Below are 24,293 nucleotides of genomic sequence, written 5' to 3' on the forward strand. Positions count from 1 at the left end.
CAGGACCTCTCAGAACCACACTGATCATGTCATTTCCCTGATCAGAACCTTCAGAGGTTCTCTAGGAACCTTTCTTCTCATGTCCCTCTTCATCCCCCCTCCCCTCTTCTCTTTTGACATAGTGTTGCTATGTACTCCTGGAACTTGTGATCACTTCCCTTGCCTCCCATCTCAAGCATGCACCACAAGCATGCACCACAAGCCCAGCAGGAACATTATTGGTGTAGTAAGACTGTCACCTTAGGAAACACATTTGCAACAAAAGTTTTACTTGGCAATACGTAGCCTGCCTTGGTTTTTATTTATTTTTTATGTAGGCCTCTTTTCCTGCATACCCCTATAAACCTCTTAAGATCAGGATCCACATAAGAATAGTTTAAAGTTTATGAGAGACTTGAGATGCGCCTCAGTGGATAGAATGTTTGTCTAACATGCACACATAAAACAGGTGTGGTGTAGCAAGCTTGAAATCCCAGTAGTTGGGAGGTGGAGGAAGGAGGAGTGGACGTGCTAAGATCCTTGGTAATATAGTGATTGTAAGGCCAACTTCAGCTAAGAGAAGCCCTCTGGTGTGTGTGTGTGTGTGTGTGTGTGTGTGTGTGTGTGTGTGTGTGTGTGTATTCATTCCTAGGTACAGCCACTGGCCGGTCAACGGCAAATAATCACATCAATTCTGTCACTTTGATGTCTTCCTGGAATCAAAATTGTAATGTCAAAATACATGGGAGCTTTTTAAAAGCTGGGAGCTTTCAAGTATGCACAAAAGCAGAGAGAAGTGTGCTAATAAAGTTGTTACCCAGATTTAACATTTATCACCACTTCCTGGTTTACATTAGGTCAAAGGGCGGCTTTCAGAAGTCAGTTCTCTCCTTCTACCATGTGGGTCCTGGGGCTTGGATCATCGGGCTTAGCAGCAAGAACTTTTTTACCCGCTGAGCCTTCTAGTCAGCCCAAGATTTTTGTGACTAGCAATAAATACACAGACATGTAAATCCCTTGATTTTAAGGCCTCCATTCATTACATTTGATTGGTTTTCCATGTATGAAGTGTCCTCTAGGTCAGTGGTTCTCAACCTGTGGGTTGCAACCCCTTTCACATATCAGATAGCCTGCATATCAGATATTTGCATTATGATTCACAACAGTAGCAAAATTACAGTTATAAATTAGCAAGGAAAATAATTTTATGGTTGGGGTCACCACAAAGTGAGGAACTGTATTGAACGGTCACAGCATTAGGAAGGTTGGGAACCACTGAACTAGAGGAACAGCTAATACTTGCATTTCTTATTCTAAGGATATTTTAAAGTAAAACCAGACAACGGTTGATTATAGACAACACATGCATGCATCAGTGTGTACATGTAGCTTCATAAGAACTTTTTCTAAAATCTGGCTGCAGTACAGAGATTATACCCAGTGTTAAATTCTTATAGCATCTAATGTCATCTGTGCCATGTTCAGTTAAACAACTGTTGTTTAAAAATCCTTTTATAATTGGTTTGTTCAAATCTATATTAAATTGTTAAAATTTAGGTCTTTCTTAGTTGACTCGAACTCCCTTCCATATCTTCATTTTAATTTTTTTTTAGTGGTGCTGGGGATGAAGGCTGGGGCAGGCTATGCAGGTCCTCTGCCAGTGAAATTCCTAGTCCTTCTTCTTTTTTTTCTGACTTTCTTTCTTTAAAGGTTATTTTTGGTGAATAAGTAGGGCCACTTGTCTTATGAAATCCCTATGCTTTAATACCTTATATCTGACTGAATGAAGCAGCCTAGTACCTTTTAACAACTTCCTCTATCCACAGGATTATTTACTATTATTATTAATCATTACTATTATTATTTTAGCTGATTTAGAAATGGACATGTAGGTTCAACTACAAAACACAAACTAAGGCAGGAAGATCTCATGGTACAATAAGATGCTAAAAGTCATGTCAACACCTCAGCTTCTCACTTTCATTGGCATTGAGATGATCTGTGGGTTCGCTCTGCACTGGCCTCAGTCACCATTCCCAGCTTTCCCATCAGCCACCCATCAACTGTGTCAACAGACTGTAGAAGGAGCTGCAGGCTGTGTTCCTGCCCAGCTCCCACACAGTGCCACTCTGTAGTACGGAGCTGCTGGCCATTTCCTGCCTCCTAGCTCCCGGCCACCGGCTAGCTTTACCCAAAATAATTACACGGAAACTGTATTCTTTTAAACACTGCTTGGCCCATTAGCTCTAGCCTCTTACTGGCTAATTCTCACATCTTAATTAACCTACTTCTAATAATCGGTGTAGCACCACGAGGTGGTGGGGCTTACCGGGAAGGATCTTAACCTGCATCCATCTTGGAGAGGAGAGCTATAGCGTCTGCCTGAGGCGTCTGCCTGACTCTGCTTTTTTCTCCCAGAATCCTGTTTTGTCTACTTTGCCTATCTAAGCTGCTGTCCTATCAAAAGCCAAGGCAGTTTCTTTATTAATCAATGAAAGTAACAGATAGATGACCCACCTACATCAACAGATGTAGGTGATCATTACACAGAAACTGTTATTTCAGGTAGGCATGACAAAATTCTTTCTAAATTTCTTATTTACTTATTCTTATGTGTGTGTTTGCTTATGTGCGTGTGAGCATAGTGGGCTTGTCTGGTGCCTATGGAGGCAAGGAAAGAATGCTAGATCCTTTGGAACTAGACTTAGAGACAGTTGTAAGCTGCCATGTGCGAACCAAACCCAGGTTCTCTGCACAAACAGCCAGTGCTCTTAGCCACTGAGCCACCTCTCCAGATCCTTGTTATTTGCAGACATCTGGTCTACTAACCTACTATCCATTTTGAATTGTATACATTTTACATAATACAAACTCACCTCCAAATGCCTTCATAATATTTTTTTGTAATTATGAATGGCAGGTCTTTTTCTCCCATAGTACCTGTCCTGTTCTCATCTCTGAACATTCATCTGTAGTGTGGTAAGATATAGGTGGCCCCAACAGGCATTTTGAACACTCACGTCCAGCACAGTATTCTGAATATAGCAAGCATATAATGAATGTGCCAAGTGTTTTGACTTAGCAACTACTCAGACTTAGAATCTCCTACACATGCAAACAAAAGCAGCTAGATTCCAGAACGAAACACACACACACACATACACGTGATGCCACAACTTTATTAAAGCACAGAGAACAAACCCAAATTCTCACAACTTCCTCAGTCGTTAAAAAGTTAACAGAAATAAGAGATAACCAAGGGATATAATCTCATCATTTCCCAAACTATGCACCAATGTAGTATATAGATGCAATTTAGGGTTCTCCTTGAGTATGAAGACAGAAAATTGTAACACCCCATAGATATTTAAAAATCTGCATTTATAACATATATGTTGGTCCTCAAGGACTCATAGAACTTTTATTATAAACTATACTTAATAACTTGGCTTTTGCTTATTAGGCAAGCAAGTTTTAAAGGCAACACAGTCCTGAAAAGTAGGTAAAACCCCATTAGAAGCTCTGTCTGTTCAAACGCTGCCCTACCAGTTCTACAGCCAGTGACATTGATTTTGATCTATTGATGTTCACACCTGTCTCTCTGTCAATTGTAATCTGTTTTCATGCAACATCCCACCCCTTTGCTTTCACTCACATATTTGAGAACGTGGTATGTCACAATGTTGCTCTTGGTCCACAGGCATTGCCAGACATTTTAAAAAAACTTGGAGGAGGAAAAGGAGGAGGAGGAGGAGAAGGAGGAGGAGGAGGAGAGAAGGGGTAGTGTATGTAGTAGGTAGTAAGTAGGTAGTCTCCTGTTTTATTTTCTGTTTTCGGTTCCTTTGGGTCTTTTCACTACTTGAGTCTTTGGGAATCACTTGCGTAGTGATTACTACATCTACCATACTGTCCCATCAACACACAGAGTCAAAATAGGAAAACATGGATCCCTGAGACCTTCACAGTGACAGACTAGGGCAGCTGCTCCTGTCAGCTAGGCTTGTCTGTGACTTTTTTTTTTTTAAGTATGAAAATCTTCCTATTATCCTCTGCTTCTCGTCGCAAGCAAATGGAATCACTAAAGGCCACTTAACGGTAAATCACTTTATAAATTAAGTTAATGCGGAGATGAAGGCGTGGTGCAGACTGATGGATCAGGAGAGAGCAGGCTAAACCTCAGAGTTTACAGTCAGCCAAGATGCAGGTTTTGAGGCAAAATGAGCGACACTGTAGCACATAGACCAAGGCCGTCAGTATGACAGTGGAGTTGTTCACACATAAACATTCCTTCAAAGGGGAAAAGGAAATAATATCAACAGCTTCACAAATACCAAAGTATTGCTAGGTTGGTTCTGGTTCTCCAACAAGAACAAGAAAACTCTAGAAAGGACCATTTTTAAAGGGGGAAAAATACCCATTTACCACAAAAATTTCAGCCCTTCACAATATGGTTTACAGTCTGAAGAAAAGAAAATCCTCGCTAATTCGTGATTCTGGAAAACATTTCTTCGTGCGGTGTATGCACAACACTAAATATGTTTAATACTAACCATAATGTCGTCTCTCTGTCCCCCAAAATCTAACAGCCCTTGTTAATGTAACCACATCTGGCCTCAGATTCTCCACCACCCACCTCCAGTTGCTCCATAAGCCACTTTGCATAGCAGATATTTGAAAATTAATTTGTGGTTTAAAGGCATCCAAGGTAAGCTAATCACATGAACATTTAAATATCTATCTAATATATAGTTAGGCAAGACAATTCTTTTAGACATGACGTATCCGAGAGTGGTGTTATACTACAACCGTTTATGACTTTCCCCACTGAATTCCACAGCGATTTTTTCATGGACACATCCCTCTTGTCAGGCCTACACAGAATCAATGGTAAGCTCATCATTAGCAAAGTGTTCATTAACCTGTTGACACAAGTCATCTCGTTTGCAGTACAACCATGACCTTCACCTTAGCGTCAAAGGCATCGGCTCAGAAACTGGAGCTCCACGGCCTTCAACAGCTTATGTGCCACTTGTCAGGAAGTCTTCCCAGCAGGGCTGGTGGCAATCACTCAGAGGACCCATTCCAACTATCACTAACAATTTAGAATGAGAATATCAGAAAGCCACTTGGGCTTCCCCTGTATTAGCACTTTAGAGTGGGAACTGAGCCCTAGAGTGAATTTAATGTCTTCTGAATACAAGGAGTGAATGACAGAGCCAGAAGCCAGTCAGAGGTCTCCACACCAGACGGGAGGAATCTATCATACTCTATGGATCTCCGTCCATGGTCAAAATTGCTAGTATTTTTCATCATCCCGGAGTTCCTAGAAGAGTACTATATCACTTCATCTCCTCTTCTCGCTGTAGCAAAATGCACTGAGACATTTCAGTTAGTGTGAAAGGCAGTAGGAAACCTCCTGGCTGCTCAGGTCTCTTCCACTGAGAAGACTTATCAGGGAGCTTTGGACTCTCAAAGATCAGAAACCCAAATAACTTATCATAAAAATACAAGCTCTTGGTTTTGAAAAATATACAAAATGCACTGCATAGGTGAGTATCTCTTGATTGTCAAGGAAGGCAAAACATCAGTCTCAACTGTAGATCCAGGCTGCCTTTGTCTCTTAGTGAGGCTTCGCTTTGCAATTTCCATTTTTTATAGTTTTGGGCAACCTTTGACCCTTGGTATAAGCACGGTACCAAAAATGGAGAAACAGTAGCAGGAAGATGCACCCGTAACTCATAATGATGTACAGAAACACTGGGTACTGATAGTTGCAATCCTCCATGAAGAAAATCTGGCCTATGTGGATGGTGACAAGGACAAACTGGACCTGAAAGATGGGAGAATGAAAAGAAAATTAGTTACAAAAAAAATCCACTGGGGGTTGGTTATGAGTCCTTCAACCATTCCTAGGTAACTCCTGGGAGGGGCACTAGGTCTTTAAATATGAACTCTCTAGGAGTGAGATAAGGTTAGGTATGGTGTCAAAACTTAATGGGAGTTGGGAATCAATATTCAGCGCTAACACGGCACAACTTCAGCAGACCCTACTTAAATGTTCCCTGGAATGTGCTGTGTGGTAACACGCATCCTTCTTGGGTATCTAATAAGGTAGTTATTTGTTTGACTGTATGTGTGCTGGGATCACTACACCATGGCCTACTTTTTCAGGGCAATTTTGATTTCCAGCATTCTGTCTTCTCAGAGACGAAGTATTTTAAGTTTTAGAAGATACTAACGTCCAAATCAGAGCTTTTCTAGCTTTAGTGGAGCCAAAGCAACCTTATTGCCAGAGTCTTTATAGCTGCCATCTGTCCTTGACCACCTAGATCCAAACTGTCCTAGGAAGGAGTTGGGCATGGTAACACAGTTGTTATCTCAGCTACCTGGAAGACTGAGGTAGAAGAATCGCTTAAGCTCATGAATTTGAAATCAGTTAGGCAGCATAGTGAGACTTCCCCTCCAAGGAGAGGAAGAAGTCCCATCTGCCAAGAAGGAGTAAGGAGAATGGGGGCACACCGTCTGGCCCCAGGGAGACTCCCAGACTCTGTGGGCTGCAAGAGTCTGCACAGTCATAATAAGGAGGCTTTCAATGCTAATGTCCAGATGTTCTTGGGTGTCCTTGATGTTTGTCTTGTAGAGAGGGGACATATAGGAGCCATGGCATGCCTGTGCAGGCCAGAGGTTAGCTCTCTCCTTCCACTGTGTGGGTCTCTAGGATCAAACTCAGGTCATTGGGGTTGGTGGAAAACACCGTTACCACTGAGTCGTCTTGATGCCACTGCCCCCCCCCACACACACACACTTGATACCTTTTTATTCCTGAGTAAAGGTCAGTTATGTTCCAGGGAAGTTTTAGAAAAGTGAATGTCTATAAAGAAATAGCGCCTATGAGCTGATGAACAGGGATTAAGTTTCTTACGTTGTTTCTTGCAATATAACTTTATTGGGACCATCAACCTTCACTGAAGCAGCCTCGCAGACTTCCATGGCTTCCTTGTCTAGTGGGGCCTCTCATTTGGCAAGAGAATAGTGAAACCTTGGAAAGGTGGGACAGAGTCCTCCACACATGTGTGTGCTTCAGAAAAGTGACACACAGATGTCTAGCCTTTATTACTATGTACAAATCTTTCCACTTTACTGAAATTTTTGTTTTTCAGAAACAAAGTCCAGGCTGGCTTCAATCTTGTTAGGTAGCAGAGCATGACCTGACCTTGAACTTCTGATTTTCCTCCCTCCACCTCCCAAGGGCCGGGGCTGCAGGTGTGCACAAGCGTGTCTGGCTAGCTTTATTTAAAATGTGTCTCATTTGTTAGATAAAAAAAACCTAATATAAGACTATGAATGTAGTAAATATGAAATCTTTAAAAGGTATAAATAAATACATGTTCATAAGGTGGAAAGTTGAATAAAAACAAAAAAAAATATAACGACCACCCTAGGGAGACAGAATTTTACTTATTAATTCATTTATTTTTCATTTTTATGGTTTGTAGCTAAGCAGCTTGTAGAAGCTAAGCAAACTCTCCTGTTCTAAGTTATATCTCAGTCCAGTTTATTTTCCCCCCTGCCTTTCTAGTTAGGTATTTTAATTCCACATATATGTGCAGAGAATCTGCAGACATAGTGTGATCACATATTACTGCCCAATGAGAAAAGCACTTCAAAGGAAAGCAGCCATGGAGAATAACTACCAGGACCTCACAGTCTTCCAAAGTAAGTATAAAACAAAAGTATGAATGACAATATTTGTTTTGCTGCTTCCTCTTGGTTAGCCATTGAGATCATTGCCAACTTTAGATACCACAGCTAATTGGAAAGAACTCCCCTGATCTTCGTGGAGGAGTGTTGGAGGCTGAAGCCCTTGTCTCTCATCTGAGAACCCCTTAGAGGGCTGCATCTAATTTCACTTTGCAAGTATAGGACTTTAATAGAAAGTCCCCAGCAGGATAACTATGCCTCAGTCCTAGCCCCTCCTTGGTGTAGCTGGCCGAGAACAGCACCCAATTGACAATATACTTCACTGAGGGGAATATGGAGATGGCAGGATTCTTTTTTTTTTCTTGGATTTTTTTTGAGACAGAGTTTCTTCGTAGCTTTTTGGTTCCTTGGTTCCTGTCCTGGAACTAGCTCTTGTAGACTAGGCTGGCCTCGAAATCACAGAGATCCACCTGCCTCTGCCTCCCGAGTGCTGGGATTAAAGGCATGCGCCACCACCACCCAGAGGCAGGATTCTTTTAAAAGAGGATAATAACACTAAAATGGGTCATTTTTACTCAGTTATTAAGAAAATTTCATATCATATATTTTTAGAACGAATTCTTATGAGGAATTATTTGGTCTAAACTCAATGCCTTACTCTCTGAAGTACTATTGACTTGCGGGCACTGTCCAGCCTGTATAACCCACGTATCTTACATTCCTTGACATCTGCAGTCCTCACAGTCCTCTTGTCTCAGGAGAAGAAAGACAAACTGACCAGTCAGGACTAGACTGGCAAGCACACAGTTATGCCCACCCTTCCTTCTACATTACAGTCCTTCAATGTTGATTCAGAATATGGAATTCCTAACTCATACATTAGAAGTATTCTTATTTATGGCCACATAGCTTTGACATTATTTTGATTATAAACATGTTTTTGTGGCTGTATCTCAGACCATTATAAGGATGAAGATGCTCATATAATCATTTGAGACTCCGAGATAACAAACCTGCTTTATTTTTAGCTGACAGAGCTCCTGACTGAGTCACAACAGTGAAGGATATCCCACAGAGGCAAGCAACCTATTTCTTCAGACCATTCTGGATTCATCTAAACTCCTACCTCACAGAGAAGACGCGGGACTGAGCTATGGTTTCATAGGTAAAGAAAACCAGTTACTCACAAGCTGTAAAGATGTCAAATGCTTTTTCCACCATAAATACTTCTGGTACGCCGGCCCCATGGCACACAGTCCATAGTAGGAATACATGACCACATGCACGGCTGTGTTTAAGAAGGCATGGAATGTTCCCAGACCACCTGAGAGAGAAGAAGGTTATTTTAAAACAGCCCCTGGGTTCTTAAAATCAGACACATTTGTCCTAAGATGTCAGTGTCATCTTTTCTCTAAGTTTAGATGGAAGAAGAAAAATACATCAGAAATAGCAATTCTGTGAAGCAGCCATCAGACAAGGAGTTCAGGAAAACATTTAGTCAAATGCAGCAGAAATCTTACTAAACCAATGAGCTTGTCGCTCTATGTTATGTTTTAGTCTTAAGATGCTCCTGTGATTTGAGTTTACTTTGAACAAATTAGGCTAATATCTTAAAAATGCTACATTTCTTAATAAGAATCAAAATGTATTTTTCGGGAAGGTTAACATTTATAAGGTGAAAAAAAATTATCTTAATCTTAAATGTACAAATTAAGATGTTTCATATACGTACAACCTACTTATTCTCATAACCACCACAAAAATCAAGACACAGAATATTCAACACCACCAAGGCCTCTTTGTGCTGTTTCATGAATGCATCCCTCTAAGGTGACCATTATGCAATTTCTATCAACAACTATTCATTTTGCCTGCTAGTTCATTTCACATAGAGAGAACCACACAGCGCAGACTCTTCTATTCCCGCCTCCTTTCATACAACACAATGGCTTTGAGATTCTTGCATGTTGGTGTATACACCAACAATTTGTCTTTTTCCCATTGTTCAGCATTATGCATATAAATGCATCAATATTTATCCGGTCTTCTATTGGAAGCCATTTGGATTGCCTCTAATTTGGGCTCTCATGAGTAATGCTCCAGACATAATCATTGTGTGGAATCAGGTTTCTCTTCCACACTCTCAATACTGTGCATTAGATATTTTTAGCGCCACAAACATTCTGTCAGGAAACCACTGGAAGTCATTAGTAAGCTACGCTAGAACTGCTATAATCAATTATTGTGATTTCAAAATAAATAGTTATTGACAATTAAGCCATCCTTTTAGTGAGACTGCTTCCATTTGATTATGTTTTTCTCTTTTAATTTCACCATCTTTAATTAGGAAGAGAAGCAAAGGACACAAGAACGTGAGAAAAGAAGCATTCTGGTTGCCTTCAGCTGTCTTTGGCAGAAGGGACAGCAGGGTGCTTCACTGATGGTGAAGGAAGAAAAGCCCCAAAATTTCTCCCTAGGGTTTCTTTCTTGAGATGTTCAACCTAGATAAGTCTGAATTATACATGATTAACTTGACCTGGAATTTAAGTTTTTCTACAAAATAATCCATTTCTTCAATTCTGGAAGTCTTTAGTTCCAGAAATAACCTAAAACTTGCAACTAATTATGGTAGAACTACTAACTCATAGTCACTGTGAATTGTCTGTGGAAAAGGCATTATAAAACACGAGCAAAGCAGAATGAATTACTTTATGTACACTCATTTGTGTGGAGAGTTATATATGTGCATGCAGGTTCCAGCACACATGTGGAGGTCAGAGGACAGCTCGTGGCCATTGGTTCTCTCCTTCCACCATGTGGGTTCTGAGAATAAAACCCGGGTCATCAGGCTTGGCCTTAGAGGCAGGCAACTTTGCCAACAGAGACATTATTTTAAAATAATTATTCACAGTTGCAGTAATTCCGGATGTTTCTAGATACTATTACTGCTAAAGTATTCCCATTAAGGAACACACTTTAAATAATTAGGTCATATTCATCTAAAGCCTCGTGCTACCATGTACTTCATAGACTTTAATCAAATTGCAGAAAAATTTCTTAATTATCACAAATTTCAAAAGCAGCACTATCAATGAAGCATGTTACTATCCTCTCATCTTTTATTATTTACATTTGGATTAATCTTTCTACCTAAAAAGAAACCTGTATAAATTATAAGGGAGGGGACACACCCTATCAGGGTAACTGACAAAAAGAGTAGCTGCCTATTCCTGTAATAGCTCAGGAGTCAGGCTGATTCCTGGGAGGGCAAAGGAAGATTGCGTATGTTCATTTGTGCCCAGCAAGAACACAGACAGGAAGTACAGCTCAGCTTTCAGAAGGGCTTGTGTCGAGTTCTTCCTCACGAAGACACCACTTTCTCCATGTTACTTTTACCATTTAAATCAGTAGTTCTCACCTGTTGGTCGTGACCCCTGAGCATCTAAAACCCTTTCACAGGGGTCACCTAAGACTGCCCTGAATATCAGATATTTATAATATGATTCATAGCAGTAGCAAAATTGCAGTTATGAGGCAGCAATAAAAAATTATGAATTATTTATAAAAATAATTCCACTACAACATGAGGAACTGTACTAAAAGGTTGCAGCATTAAGAAGGTTGAGAACCAGTGATTTAAATTCACTAAGCTGAGGATCTTGTACAGGGACTAGCATGGATTAGGGATTAGTTAAGAGGGTTAAATCAAAGAAGAACTCTGAGCAAAATAAGCTGCCAAATGAAATTCAACTTACTTATTTTCTCTAATGATTGCTTTCTGACATATTATTGTAGTAAGTTTGTTAATAAAACAATCACATTTTAATTAGTAATGCTTTTTATTTTTCTCCTCAGAAGGCTTTTCAAGTGAAGCATTGCTTTCTTTACAAGAATGGGCCTGAAAAGCAAGCATCTCAGAATGAGTTACAAGTAGTTGCCTCAAATATTACCTCTTTTGGTTTGGAGAAAATAAAAGAACCACCTGGGTAATTAGAATAATTCTCTACATTTCCCAAAGGGGGTATTTACATAGTTAATAGAAAAACCTACCATGAAAATATTTTCCTCCTATTATAAGGGAAATTTGGGTTGCTATTATCCCAAAAGAGAGCACAGAAGGCAATAAGAAGTCAAACACTAAACAGAGATTGTCTGTGTTCCAGTATCTGCAAAGATTAGTTTAAACAGACAGGCTTGTCCTAGGACCACAGCCCTGGTCAAACCACACTTCTGGAAACAAATTCTGTTGCTGGGCCCGCTATTGAAAAGGCAGGGCAAAAGATGTAGGCCTGTAGACAAGAACCCCACACTTAATTATCAACCTTTATTATTTAATTCATCTGAAAGTTTCTTATTCTTGCTTTCTCCCAAATGCATATTGAGCCCCTCAGGTCTCTTAAGTCAGATACACTAACATCTTGCTTATATTTATGAAAAACTGGAAAATTCTTCAACACACGCCCCCTAGGGGTAGCTATGATTTCAATACCCAGTCCTAGGGTGGTCATGATGTCTTGTGTGTCTAAAGGCAGGCAAAGAAAATGATACAGAGAAGTATCTGTGCAAACTTCCCCATTAACCCCGTGACTGCTAGTGATCAAAGGTGACTGCTTTACTTTTTAAGATACTAATAGAGGTATTCTCACTCCCTTTAGTTTATTTCTGTCTCTTCAAATACACCAGGATATAGCTGGACTTCTGTATCTGTGGACTCTGCATCCCTGAATTCACCCAACCAGAGATTAAAACCAAGGAAGAGAAACTGCTCCTGTACTAAACCTTGTACCGATATTTTCCTTGCCGTTATTCTCTAAGCAATACGGTACAGAAGTGCTCCCTTTGCATGCACGTGGTTTCCTATTATAAAGTCTGTGGGCACATGTGCACAGGTTCTGTGCATTCAGTCCACTGTTTTCTGTAAGGAGCTTTGAATTTCCACCAGAGGATTTTTTTTAATATTTATTTATTATGTACACAATATTCTGCCTCCGTGTATGCCTGCAGGTCAGAAGAGGGCACCAGATCTCATTACAGATGGTTGTGAGCCACCATGTGGTTGCCAGGAATTGAACTCAGGACCTTTGGAAGAGCAGGCAATGCTCTTAACCACTGAGCCATCTCTCCAGCCCCCACCAGAGGATTTGAAACCTTCCTCTCATGGGGCTCGAGGAACTCTATATACTACATCACAACTCTGAAAAAGAAGAGGGAGAAAAAAATGGGAAGGCAGTGCTCCCAAATACACAGGTGCCTTGAAGACACCAAAGCCACCGTGTTCCCCTCAGCTTCTTTATCCTTTCTGTGGTCCTCCCTTCTTCCCGTTTTGAATATCTACTAATTCCACTCTAGGAAACATAAATTTTCTTTAAAGAATGAATCAAGTGTTTTTCTCTACTTTGTTTGACTTCGTTGATGGTCTAAGCTTCCATTTCAAAACAAGTCATACTTTCAAGAAGTGCAGATTCAAGCAAGGATGCCCTTGGGGTTGAAAATGTCCCATGTCTATGGACTTCAAGCACTTTGTCATAGTGTCTTGACTCATCACCTTAATCCCCATCTCCTTTAAAGGGTGGTCCAGGTAAAAAGAGAATGTCTTGTGTCTCTAGTGTGCTCTGTGAGCTGGTGATCCGGCTTAGTCTTAAGTGTGGGTATCTGACTTCTTGATGCTAAAGAAATAGAATGAGTAATTCTCGCAGCAGTTTGCTAACCTAGAAATACATGCTTGGAGACGTTGTTTATTTCAAACTTTATGAAAGAATAAACTTACTGCTTACTTTTTCCATTTCTAGGTGTTCAGACATAGCAAACCAAAATGAATTAGACACTTCGGGTCAATCTTTTGGTTTAAACTACCTCTGACCTGAAGAAACAAAACTAAAACCAAAATGTGTCCTGTGACAGACTGCTTTGGGGAGTTGAGCAATAGCATCGCGATCTGGCTCATCTTTGAAGCTGTTGCGGTGTTGTCTGCCACATCTTAGATGTGTCAAGTGTTCATGTGCCAAAAGCTTTGTCTCCAGTGCAACTGGACTGATAGGTAGTGGGACCCTTAAGAGATGGAGCCTAGTGAGAGGCGATTAGGTCAAACCCTGCAGATTTTAGGTCAGGACGTCCCCACGTCTCTTGCTCTTCTCTTGTTACATCTGTCTGTTCTCATCCTCTGTGGGTTTGTCCACTCCCTGCCTCCTCTCGCTCTTCCCCTTGCCAGTTCTGCGTGGATGCCATATGCCATATTACACTGCTAGATCTTCCCAAACAGATAATTCTGCCGGGTCTTGAGCTTTCAGCGTCCAACACCACAAGCAAAGCAGACCTCTTTTCTTCACCAGCCTCTAGCAATCTTATAGCAACACAGAGCAGACTAAGAAGGGGTATGTCGGGTGTCAGGAATCTGAAGGCAAACAAAACATAGAACTAGAGATATTATTCTGACTTTTTGTGAACAAACTCGGAATATTATTTAAGTAGATATCAATTAATCCAAAACTTTTGATATTTTATCTTTTTATTCATTACCGATTTCACTGAAAAACATGTCATAGGACTCTAAAGGGAAACAAAAAAAAAAATAAACAAAACTAAAGACTGCATAGTAGGCCTTACTCAAAAGTCTTCATGTCTGGAGACTTGGGGTGGGGATTTAATTAAGAGTTCTACACTTGTGCTTCAGGCAATAATTTCAAAGTCAGAAGTTTAACCAAACTGGCGCTTTGATTATTATTTTTTTTTAAATTCTTATAAATCTCATTTAAGGACAGAATTTGTGTTTGTAGCACACCGAAATGTCGACCCATATATCACATGACCCCAGCTCTCCCTTTTCTACCTGCAGCAAATTTGACTCCAAACCACCAGGTCCACGGCATGATTGTGTGATGGAAGACATGAAGGAAAGTCACCTGGTTGTTTTTCTTACGCAGAACAAAAAAGATCTGAAATAGTTTAAAGAAAATCAAGTTCATAAAAACTAAGCAATAACTTGTTGAGCATTACAAAAGTATTGGTAAAGGGTAAACAATTTTACAATTGGCTGCCTGTGGGTTGCTTTGCAGGATGCTGGCAGGGGTAGCTGGTTCTCCAGGGTGCTGCTCAAAGGCGAACCAACATGCATGAGGTCAGGTATGATACATAATCAATGAGAGGACCAAAAAGAAAGTGAGAAGAAGGTTTGTGCCGATTTGAAAATCAAATATACACAGTGAAAACTCTGGCCAGAACCTACTGAAAAAAAATACTATCGATTAAAAAATAAATAAATAAATACATAAATAAATAAATAAATAAATAAACAAATATATAAATCTTACTAAGTTTTGACCTACATGACAGCCAGAAGTTCAGCCGTAGTTCCCAGGGCTGAGATTATTTCATTCTAATCGCTCTCTAACACATCCTACCATAAGAGGTTAGGCAAACTGACAGCGGACTTGAAAACAAACAAGCAAACAAAAAGAACATATTACCAAAGAAAACAAATGGTGAAAGTCTTGAAACTCTTGAAGAGTTAATCTGAAAAATACCGTGGACAAGACAGCAAAGCTCCATAGGAAGAATAAGAACAGCAACAAGGAGACCATTGAGATTGCGCGTGCCCAGTGGAGGCTTGCTACAGGAGAGCAGGGGAGGGGCGCTGGGTGTTGGAAGAATGCGCTAATAGAGAAGTTCACAGCGCCAGAGTAAAGTTAGACTTTCAAATTCAGGGCATAACACAAAGCATTACTGTGTCAGGAAAACTTGGACGGCCTCAAGGCGGAAACAATTTCCTTATGGAAGTTGCTGCTGAGAATATGCAAAGTAGAGTCAATAAAGCCAAACGCATTTGCTTATGCACATGAAAGAGCACAGCCCGGTGCACAACATAGGGATCATAAACTTCCAGTATGTCTCTGGGTAAGCAGTTCAACTTCTTAGGTCCTTTATCTCCCCCCTCCCCCCCAGGGGGGTTCTGAACTAGATCAATAGATCCTAAATGTGGCTGCAAGTTACAATTTGAAAAAATAATTTTAAAATACCATGTGTACTCCATGCCCACAGGACATCAGATTGCAAGAGATGGGGCCTGCGTGCTTTGTTTTGTTCCTAACACATGTAATGCTAAGGCACCTGAATGTTGAACCATGTGTCTATGGCAAGCAGCTTCTCAAAGATCAGCTGAGAAACTGTCAGAAAAGGGAATTGCCCAGCTCCACCCAGGACCTACTGACTCAGAGGCACTAGGAAGTTCAAGCATCATTTGTGATTCACAAGTCCTCCATGGGTTTTGGTTTTGCTTTGTTTTCCCTCTTTTCTTTCCTTTCCTCTTCTTTTGTTTTTAAAGATAGGACAGGGCTATGTAGCCCAGGCTGGCCTCCAACTTGTGGTCCCGCCTCAGCCTCCTGAGGGCAGGCTTCTCTCTAGGCAATTTTAATGCATGCTAAAATTTGAGAAGCCCTGGATTTTAAGTCCTCCAAAGTCCCTCCTCAACCTAACGCTTTATGATTAGTCAACTAAGAGTGAAAAGTGTTGACGTTTCTGATCAACAGTGTGGTGATGTGTGTTCCAGACTTACTTCTCAGTAAAGCCAGCATAGCTGTCCTGTGCTAGCAGGAAACCAAAGCTCTGGCTTTCCACTTCAGAGTCCACAAACCCCTGGGCCCAATGGCTCAAGGTCTAGAGCTGACCCTCACTAGGACCCAAAGCAGGGAGAAGTAGGGCCCAGCAAGCTCAGGTTTCAGAACAGCAGCTAGAGATAGCATTTGTGTTCCTCAAATGACTGTCACCTCAAAGATAATATCACATTTTGCTATGAGTTTATGAACTGTGATGCTTATGTGTCTTACAGAGCACGGTGGACACTGTGCTTTGGTGTAGCGTAACACGGTCGCTGCTCTTTGTCTTGTGACCTGCTTCATAAAGAGCCATCATCATCTACACCAAGTGCCCAGAGAAAATGGTAGCTAGCCCGTCAATCATAATCAGGTAATACCTACATGTTTTGAAGAATGCAGTTAAAGGTTGTGAAATGCTGGAAAGCAAGCTTTCTAAACACACAGATAAGTACAGGAAAAGGGGATCACAGTAGGCTAGCCAGGGGAGGAGAGATAAGCAAAGGGATCACAGTAGGCTAGCCAGGGGAGGAGAGATAAGCAAAGGGATCACAGTAGGCTAGCCAGGGGAGGAGAGATAAGCAAAGGCATGTGCCAGCTGTGCTAGCCGTTTATTGTTTCAGGGAGACATTGAGCAGTTGCTGAATGTGTGGGCCACATACTCACAGTGTCTAGCAGCTCAATAAATTTGGAGAAGTAATAAAGCCAGCAGGTGTGCACCATCTGTGGAAATAGGCACAGATAAGAATTTATTTATCCAGTATTTTATACGGAAGAAACATTTACTTAAAATGGTTTTTGAAATACATAACAAAATTTACCATCCTAGTAAGTTTTTTAAGGCATAGTTGGGAGGCTTTGATTTCATTTCTATCCCTCTACAACCGTTACATATCCACCCACAGAACTCTTTCATGCTGAAAAGGTGAAATAATGCTCACTCAGAAGTGATTTCCCGTTTCCCTCTTCTTTTCAGCCATCATTCTACCCTCTGTCCTATGCATTTGACTATTTTGGGTACCACACACAAGCTGGGTCATGTGTTTGCCCTTTTGTGATGTTAGCAGTGTCCTCAAGACTCATACAAACTGTAGCTTTTACAGGCTGAATAATATTCTAGCGTGTGGGGGGGGCATTTTGTTTAGCTATTTACCCTTTATGAACACTTGGATTGTTTCTACATGTTGGTCATCGTGAGTAATGGTATTGTGGTCATGTGTATATAGACGCCTATTTGAGTCCCTGACTTCAACCCTTTAGGAATATTGCCAGAAGTGAGATTGCTCGATCTTATGAAAATTCTATTTCTCATCTTTCAGAAATCAGGTAAGTTTTGAAACCCAAGACATTTAAACAGAACTAACAGTCATTTTATAGAATTTATATACCATATTTGTTTTAATTCTTTCTTATAATTTTAGCTTCCCCCATTAATATAATCTGATAACCGAGTCATTCACTCATTCTGAATTCATATTCAATATTGCAGAGCCCAAAGGATTTTCACAATGACATTAAGTACCAGATTTTCCCAAAGAGGAACTCACCCTCATGGCTCTTGGTGACTGAGAATAGTCAACAATGTCACATCGAAACGAGTAGCCTGTCCCCCAGCCAGACATCACAAACTGGAAGAGAAGCATGTGTGTTAAAGAGGACGCACTTGCTAACAGCACAACAAAACTGGTTTTGACTACACCTTGCTGCATGACCAGCTGAGCAAGCAGGCAACGCAGGGGAAGAGGCAGCGAGAACCAGGACAAACTGAACACGCTGTGGGCAGAAGCTTGGCATCAGGCATTCTCAAAGCCACAAATGCACACGCTGTTTTTATGAACTGCATTCTGACTACTTTGTCCTTTCCTTGGGAGGATTCCTTTAACACGGTGGAGGACAAAACTCTGGGAGTGTTTGGCTTAATTAGTAAGTATTTTCTATGTCCACCACATATGTGGGTGCTCCTGTACTTTAAAAGGGAGAGTGCCTGGCTCTGTTTTCCCTGGACATTTCAAATCTTCCCAATTAATCAGTAAGTGTTTGAACAAGCCAAAACCTGGCCATGTGCCAAAAGGGTAGCCATGGCCACTGTGCTTTTCCTGCCCATAGCTGGCAAGTACCTGAAGTGGCAGTGCCTGGCTCTGGTGCTCTCTCTCCTCTTTTAACATAAAAACCAACCACATACAGGTCTGATAACAGTTGCACTTTGAATTCACAAGACAAATAAGGGAAGACAATGCTCTCGTTACTAACTGGAGCATAAGCGGGCAGACGGTCATTCCAACACACCCACAACATGACCTTCTACTGGTGTTAAAAATAAAAGCCTATTGTTGATAAGTCTGAATTGTAATTCTAAGATCATATTGACATTCTTTTAGTTTGATGGTGGGAAGATCTTTTAAAACTGTAACTACAAATGAAAGCCAAGTGCTTGATTTTAGTTAATGCACACGTATAATGGTTGGGCTGATCTGGGGTAGGGACAATAACATTCTCTCTCTCTCTCTCTCTCTCTCTTTTTTCAAGTGTTGCTTCTCACTCTGCAACTGCCAGCATCTGGCTTAGAACGTCTCTCTTACTATAAGATTCATGATTTATGCCACTTTTGGTTTCTGAAGCATATTCTGTTTATAGTCTCATCACTAGTTTGGCTAAAATCATAATTTTCCAATATAAAAATACACACTTCAAGGCTTTCTCGAGGCCTGGGTATGTTTATTTTTTGAGACTGGGTTTTGCTATGCAGCCCAGGCTGATCTCAAACTTAACGACTCTTGTCTCAGGCTCCTAAGGGCTGTGATAACAAGTACCCATCATCAGAAATCAGTCAAGATGATATTTTAATATGCAAAAGGAAGGGGAAAGTAGAAAGAACAAATTTAACTAAGGTGTTTAAAATCCATCCCCTCTCTCTGTCCTCACACTTACTCTGCAGTATAAGGTAGTATAAGCTCTGGAAAAGCTATGAGATCATGAACATTAAGACTCAGAAAAGTATAGGATATGCAATCCATATTTTAAAATGCCTGAAAAATCAAGTGAACAGATCTTTTCAAAGTAACAATGGAATGTGACAGAAACAGTGAATTCTGTTTCTCAGAATCCTCAAGTCAGCAAACAATGCCATTTCTGATATGTTTAGACTCATTTCGTCTGATGCTACCCCTTTGTTTCTCAACCTGTGGGTCCTGACCCCTTTGGGGGTCAAAAGGCTTTGTCACAGGAATTGCATATCAGATGTTTACATTATGATTCATAACAGTAACAAAATTACAGTTATGAAGTAGCAATGAAATAATTTTGTGGTTGGGGGTCACCACAACATGAGGAACTGTATTAAAGGGTCACAACATTGGGAAGGTTGAGAACCGCTGCTCTAACCCCAGGAGCTATTTCCTTAAATTGACTAGTTCTCCCCTTAGCCTAACACAGACAAGAGTCGCGGTAAATGAGAGAGAGGCTATGTGTTTCGGCCTCTGTGCTCCCACCTACTCCCTCCTTCATTAGTGCCGGATGTGTATCTAGCTCCCTCCAACACAAAAAGACAGCCCAATTTCTTCAGTATGGCACTGTTCTCTTCCTCCTTTTGGCCAAACATGCCTGGCTGAGGCATTTACTCTGAAAACCCGACAAGATCTTGCTCCCTACCATAAGATGCTATTGTCAACAGAGAGCACACATCCTAGCTAAAGTTAAAAGTGTGTGTTCAGAGTGGATCTAACGCTTCCCTGATGCTGAGTTTAAGGACACACCAACAGCCTGTGAAGGTTTTGACAGCTATCCCTCTATCCTAGGCTAGTAAAGAAAATATTAATGGTTTATGTTCAGCAGGCAGTACGTTCGGAAATTATAACTCAAGTGTTAGTGAAGACAGAAACTCTCTGATTCTGATATTTTTTTAACCTTCTATGGTGCAATTGACAAAACAGGAACCAAAGCTAACTGGTTACTACTGGATTATCTTCGAGCCTGAGAAACATAATTTGGGGTCATCACAAACAGTGACACTGTCAAATACAGAACCTGAGAATACCAGAACATTCTGGAACCCGAGAGAAAAACTAGGCCAATCCTGTCATTACAACCTAAAAGACCCAAGGCCTAGAGAAAAAGTAACAAGGTCAAAATGAGGCAGCCTGGGCTCCTAGCTTGCAAGCATGCTCTTAGCCTTTCTCGAATGTATAATCCCTCTCTGAGAACATGCGAGCAGCCTGTCCATAGTCTAGAGGATGGAAGAGTAGAGGCCTGTGGGTAGGGGGTAGGAACAACAACAGGACAAGCAGCAGAATGAAGCCAGGCTTGAGAGCAGCCTGTGGAGAAAAGGGGAGCAGAGATTTCAGGAGACTGATCAGGTCATCTGCAGCAGGAGTGAGGCTGGTGTTACAGAAGCCAGCGAGGACAGCGAGGCGCCTAATAGACCCCAAGTCTGAGCAAGCGCAGGTACGGTAGAAAGAAAATAAAGAGACGGAGGAAGACAGCTGGGGTTGGAAATACATCAAAGAACCCTGGAGAAGCGGGTATGTGAGGGCAGCTGAGACACGTGAATAGCGGAGGCAGGGAGCAAATCCACAATCTGCCCTGAGTTCTGGAAGGTTTCTATATCTCTCACAGGGGACAGGGCTTTACAGCCTATGACTCCATGTGAGTCTGTGTTCTTCTTCCTCAAATCCCCTGAAACCCATCCAGTCATTGTGGAGCTCCTCAGAGCACAGAGTAACCACAAGTTCCTGCCGGGATGGGACAGACTGTTACCAAGACAAGAGCTCTGGAGTCAGCTGGATCCGTCTTCTTCCAGGCCTAGCCCTGCACTTACCGGCTATCACTCCGAGTTTGTTAATTATTTCTCTGAGCATGAGTTTCCTCAAAATTAACCTTTATTATGTGCAAATCTCTGAGCTAAGTGTTATTTTTCTTTCCTCACTATTGTTTCTAACAATTTGTTTCTGTTGCTGTAAACACCTGCTTAGTTTCTAAGTTCTTCACTTCTCAAAATAAAATAAAATAAAAATAAAAAAGGAGGGGGTGCTCCATAGTCATAACAACAACATGCTGACATATACACAAAAGACTCTGGCAAACTTTTCCCATTAGGAATACTGAAGACACTTGCCTCATAACACATATACACAGAAAACAGTACTATGAAAAAATTGTACGTTATCATCGCTTTCCTGAGTTCAAAGGGCTTCCGGTTCTCCATGAGCTTTGGTCCCAGAGAGGTGACAAAATAGACATAGAGCCCCAGGATGATGGTTTGTGGCAGAGGCGAGGACATGAGGAGCCAGTCTTCAACTCTTGGATCTAAGAGAAAGATAACAGGTAAGTGCACAGCCTCTTAACCCCGAGATAACAGACAGCAACCTGTATCCCTGTGCTGACCATGCACTACTCAACACTCCCGAGCATCCTTATCCTTAGGTGGTGTGACAGGAGAAATCTCTAGGAACAGTAAGGCTGTCATCATCTTTAAATCTCAAAGGGCGGGAGGTATTTGTCACCAGAACCTGAGGGAGAATCTCTGAAAAAGCCCTTCTGGAGGAACCATGCTATGGATTGAATTCTGCATCCTCTCCGCATCCATGTGTTAAGCCTGGGGCGGTGGTGCACACATGAAATCCCGGCACTCAGGAAACGGAGACAGGAGAATCAGAAGTTCGAAGTCATCTGTGGCTACACACCAAGTTTGGGGTCAATCTCAAAAGAGAGTAAAAGGAATAAAATCCCTGTGTTGGAATCTTAGTCCATACTGTGATGGAAGCAAGAGCTTTTCACCAAATAGAGCTGGTGTCATGAAAGGGACCCCAAGAAGCTCTCCTGCTATCAAAGTGAGGTAACAGCAACCCAGGAGAGCCTTCGCCAGAGCCCCACAGTACTGTACTGTGGTCTCAGCTACAACTTCTCTAAGCTCTAAGCAGTGGGTATAAGCAGATCTAGAGGAGATGCTCCACCATCCATGACCACGATCAACATTCAGAATATTTCCACCCTACATGGGCATGGTGGTGTACTCCTGTGATGACAGCACTTGGAGGTGGCGGCAAGAGATCAGGAGTTCAAGGCCAGCCTGGGATAAATGAGACTCTCCCCATCTCAAAAATATTTTTTTTATTCTGATAGTCTTTTGCATTTAAAAGTGTGTTTGTATTTACTGCTTATTCATTCTCTTGGCTTCCTAACAAAACTGACATATTTTCTCAGATATTATATCATATTATATCATAGAACCACAAAACTGAAAGGGATGTGTCAATATCTAACTGGTTAAAGTATATGTCCTAGGTGTCCAAAGTGTGAGCCAGTAATTCTGCTATTTTGAACCAAATAAAACAACATAAATTGATTCAGTTCTTGCTGGCTCCAGGCTCGCAGGATTGTGGCATTTCAAAATTGCAATTAAAAACCGACTGTGGTTCGTTCTATAATTTCAAGCACTTGGGGTGTAATTTGACCAAGTGACCTCATGAAGCCAGAGTGGTACAGAGGAAAGTAACCACGGGCAGCTTCCGAGAGCATCTGACTCAGCTCAGATAGAGCATCACCTTCCTTACTGGGAAAGAAGACCTGGAGCACGCATCCCTGTTTTTCTAAATCACCAACAAGAAAGCCAGTTACCAGCAGACCTTAGCACCCTTGTAGGTTGTCCCAAACCTCTTCACTAGAACTGTATGACTGTCCACTCATCAGCCTCGCTTTCAGAGCTGAAGATGTTCCATGCAGCAGGTGACTCTTCAGGGCTTTAGCCAGTAAAGGTGACTTAGCCTGTCTTCAAGCGGGTCTCACTCAAAAATGCCTGCTCATGCCCTCGTTTCAAACAAGCAAAGCAAGCTGAGGAGTAAACAGTCAACTCAAAAACCAATGCTAGATGTTTAGGATTTGATCTTCTTCTCATCTGGCTGTTCTTTCAGAGGACCCAGGTTCAGTTCCCAGCACCCACAAAGCAGCTCACAATCACCGACAACTCCAGTAAATTATTCTCCAGCCTCGTAACAATGACAAGTTCTATACAACAGGATTTTGGGCCATCACTGGCAATCATGCTATGGACTCAAACACTGTGAGGTGACTTTCAGAAAATCAAAGTTTGTCACAGAACTGAGAAGCAAGGCTCGGAATGAGAGCTGATCAGTCGTAAAATGAATTCCATCCCCTGCAGGTCAATGCAAACCCTAATACAAGAATGTCATAAAGCCTATGTCTCGCTTTTTATTGTTTTATTAATATGTCTAGCGTTTATCCCTAATACAATAAAGACTAATGAAATTAGCACTACAGGAAGAGCCCTGGAGAGCTGCAGTCGCCTCTAACAGCTTAGCTAAAATAAGGGAGGCTTCTGGTGTCTTCCTCACAGGCAATGGCAAATGCTCTGGCTGTTGTTAGTCACCTCCAAATACAGTTTTCAAACAAAAAATGCTTAAGTGTCAGTAAAGGCACTTCTCCATCAGAGATATCTTTTGTTTGATTTTTTCACTGACTTGGCAAGGGAAGAAAAATCAAATGACATCATCCTCCTGTTCCTCCTCTGTTAGCAACAGAAAGAAAACAAGCCAAGAAAAGCATGCCAGGCTAGCTCGGGAAGACCAAGAAAACCGTTTCCAAATAAATCCTTTCTTCCTGTGATTGAGCTTTTACAGCACACACCTTTTCTTAAAACCCTGTAGACTTTCAAGTTCTACAAATAAAAAGTTATTATGGGAAACGCTTGTTTATCTCATTCTATGTTATTTTCCAAAGAGATAATAAAATAACAAAGACATTTTTAAAATGTATGTTTGTGTGTACAAAGGAACACGCATTTGTGTGTCCATGTGAGGAGGCCAGAGGTGAACCTCGGGGTCATTCATGAGAAATGATCCATTTGTTTTCTTCTGTGATTTGGCTAGGCTGGCTGGCCAGTATAATCCGGGGATCCCCTGTTCCTGCTTTCCCAGAGCTGGGATTCTAGGCATGGGCCGCCATTCCAGGCTTTTCACATGGATGTTGGCGAGTGGACACAGGTCTTCATGGTCACACCACACACAATTTGTACGC

At 41.4% G+C, this 24,293-nt stretch overlaps 1 protein-coding gene across 1 annotated transcript in view; it reads right to left on the minus strand.

Moving 5' to 3' along the window:
- Positions 1–3,140: 3,140 nt before the first annotated feature.
- The window catches only part of Elovl7 (ELOVL fatty acid elongase 7), a 70,904-nt gene continuing 49,751 nt past the window's right edge, over positions 3,141–24,293 (minus strand). Inside the window, exons 3-8 of the mRNA XM_041663717.1 lie at positions 21,376–21,566; positions 17,813–17,893; positions 16,932–16,988; positions 14,507–14,612; positions 8,868–9,004; positions 3,141–5,809 (exon numbers count right to left, since the gene is read on the minus strand). Coding sequence (XP_041519651.1) covers positions 5,600–5,809; positions 8,868–9,004; positions 14,507–14,612; positions 16,932–16,988; positions 17,813–17,893; positions 21,376–21,566 — 782 coding nt within the window. The 3' untranslated portion in view covers positions 3,141–5,599. The remainder of the gene's footprint in view (positions 5,810–8,867; positions 9,005–14,506; positions 14,613–16,931; positions 16,989–17,812; positions 17,894–21,375; positions 21,567–24,293) is intronic.

This window comes from Microtus oregoni, unplaced genomic scaffold, assembly GCF_018167655.1.
Source record: "Microtus oregoni isolate MIOR12 unplaced genomic scaffold, Mior012 000014F_ref0000157, whole genome shotgun sequence".
NCBI classification, from domain to species: domain Eukaryota; kingdom Metazoa; phylum Chordata; class Mammalia; order Rodentia; family Cricetidae; genus Microtus; species Microtus oregoni.